The sequence below is a fragment of the Sinocyclocheilus anshuiensis genome, unplaced genomic scaffold (genome assembly GCF_001515605.1).
Source record: "Sinocyclocheilus anshuiensis isolate Anshui unplaced genomic scaffold, SAMN03320099.WGS_v1.1 C32606262, whole genome shotgun sequence".
Taxonomy (NCBI): Eukaryota; Metazoa; Chordata; class Actinopteri; order Cypriniformes; family Cyprinidae; genus Sinocyclocheilus; species Sinocyclocheilus anshuiensis.
The window spans coordinates 1-1,178 of NW_015618963.1; the positions used below are offsets into that span (position 1 = coordinate 1).

The following is a 1,178-nucleotide window of genomic DNA, read 5'->3' on the forward strand; positions in this document are numbered from 1 at the left end:
TGTGTGTGTGTGTGTGTGTGCAGTGATCTCTACATCAGCATGGTGCAGTGGGTGACGGACGAGTGTCTTGCTGTACGCTGGTTAAACCGTCCTCAGAACTCCTCCATTCTCACACTCTGCTACACACACACGGGGAAATGTGTGGCGGTGAGTCTCCTTCATCAGTGTGCATTTGAATTGAACTAGCTACAAGAAGTTTAACTGGAATAACAGGAATTTACTGAATTGCAATTTAAGGAAATTCAAAACAAGCGCATTCTTGGAAATTAAATGTTCTTCTGTCTTTCTGTCAAAGTCCATTTCAAGGAGAGTCAATTCTCTTGGCAGTCATATTGGCGACGTCTCTGGGCAGCTATTTTGCTCATGCAAGTCCAGCTCTGAACTATTAAATGGGGAAATACAGAAAAGGCTCTTTAATTGACAAGGCAGGACGTTTTCTGCCATATTGCGCATAATCCTGGTTGTAACCTCAATTCAAATTCAGGAGTTGAATTGGAATATCAATTCCGTTCTGAATGGCACACAACCCTGACACACACACACACAAACACACACTCACACTTATGTACAACGTATGCAAACACGCTGTTTTGGTCTCTCTCTGCAGAAGCACGTCATGATATCGGACAAATGGATTGACAGACAGGTAAGATTACGCTATTTTAGATTTTGCCACATTTATTTACATTCGACGGGACATTAATTTGAAGTGATCTGATGTTCTCATTTGATTGGTCCAGAATGAAAAACCATCTTTCTCTAAAGACGGAGAAACGTTTTTCGTGACATTGCCCCTCAGAAGCGGAGGCCGCGGATCCTTTAGACACCTTACTATGATGTCAGAGCAGGTATAAAGCACACGAGCCACACAGAAAACAAACACAATTCACACGGATCTGACTTTAACCTCTCCTGCTTTCAGCCTGAAGGTGAAGAGGTCAGCATGCAACACCTGACCTCTGGGACCTGGGAGGTCACAGAGATCCTGAGCTATGATCAAAAGTGGAATACAGTGTGAGTCACTTCACACACACACACACACACTCACACTCACTAATGCGCACTCACACACACACTAATGCGCACTCACACTCACTTATGCACACACACACACTCACTAATGCAGACACACTCACTAATGCACACACACACACACACACACACACACACACACACAC

General features: G+C 44.1%; 1 protein-coding gene across 1 annotated transcript; it reads left to right on the plus strand.

The window, feature by feature from the left end:
* Positions 1 to 27: 27 nt before the first annotated feature.
* Positions 28 to 1,060, plus strand: LOC107682860 (inactive dipeptidyl peptidase 10-like). The gene is made up of 4 exons (XM_016478979.1): positions 28 to 147; positions 608 to 646; positions 741 to 848; positions 923 to 1,060. The coding sequence occupies exons 1-4, from the start codon at positions 40 to 42 to the stop codon at positions 1,016 to 1,018; spliced, it is 351 nt and encodes a 116-aa protein (XP_016334465.1). The 5' UTR covers positions 28 to 39; the 3' UTR covers positions 1,019 to 1,060.
* The last annotated feature ends 118 nt before the right edge of the window (positions 1,061 to 1,178 follow it).

Bases quoted from the DNA above. Each gene is read 5' to 3' on its own strand.
- LOC107682860 (XM_016478979.1), top strand. From the start codon at position 40: ATGGTGCAGTGGGTGACGGACGAGTGTCTTGCTGTACGCTGGTTAAAC. The intron at 647-740 runs GTAAGATTACGC...TGATTGGTCCAG, and splicing joins ACAAATGGATTGACAGACAG to AATGAAAAACCATCTTTCTC. The intron at 849-922 runs GTATAAAGCACA...TCCTGCTTTCAG, and splicing joins TTACTATGATGTCAGAGCAG to CCTGAAGGTGAAGAGGTCAG.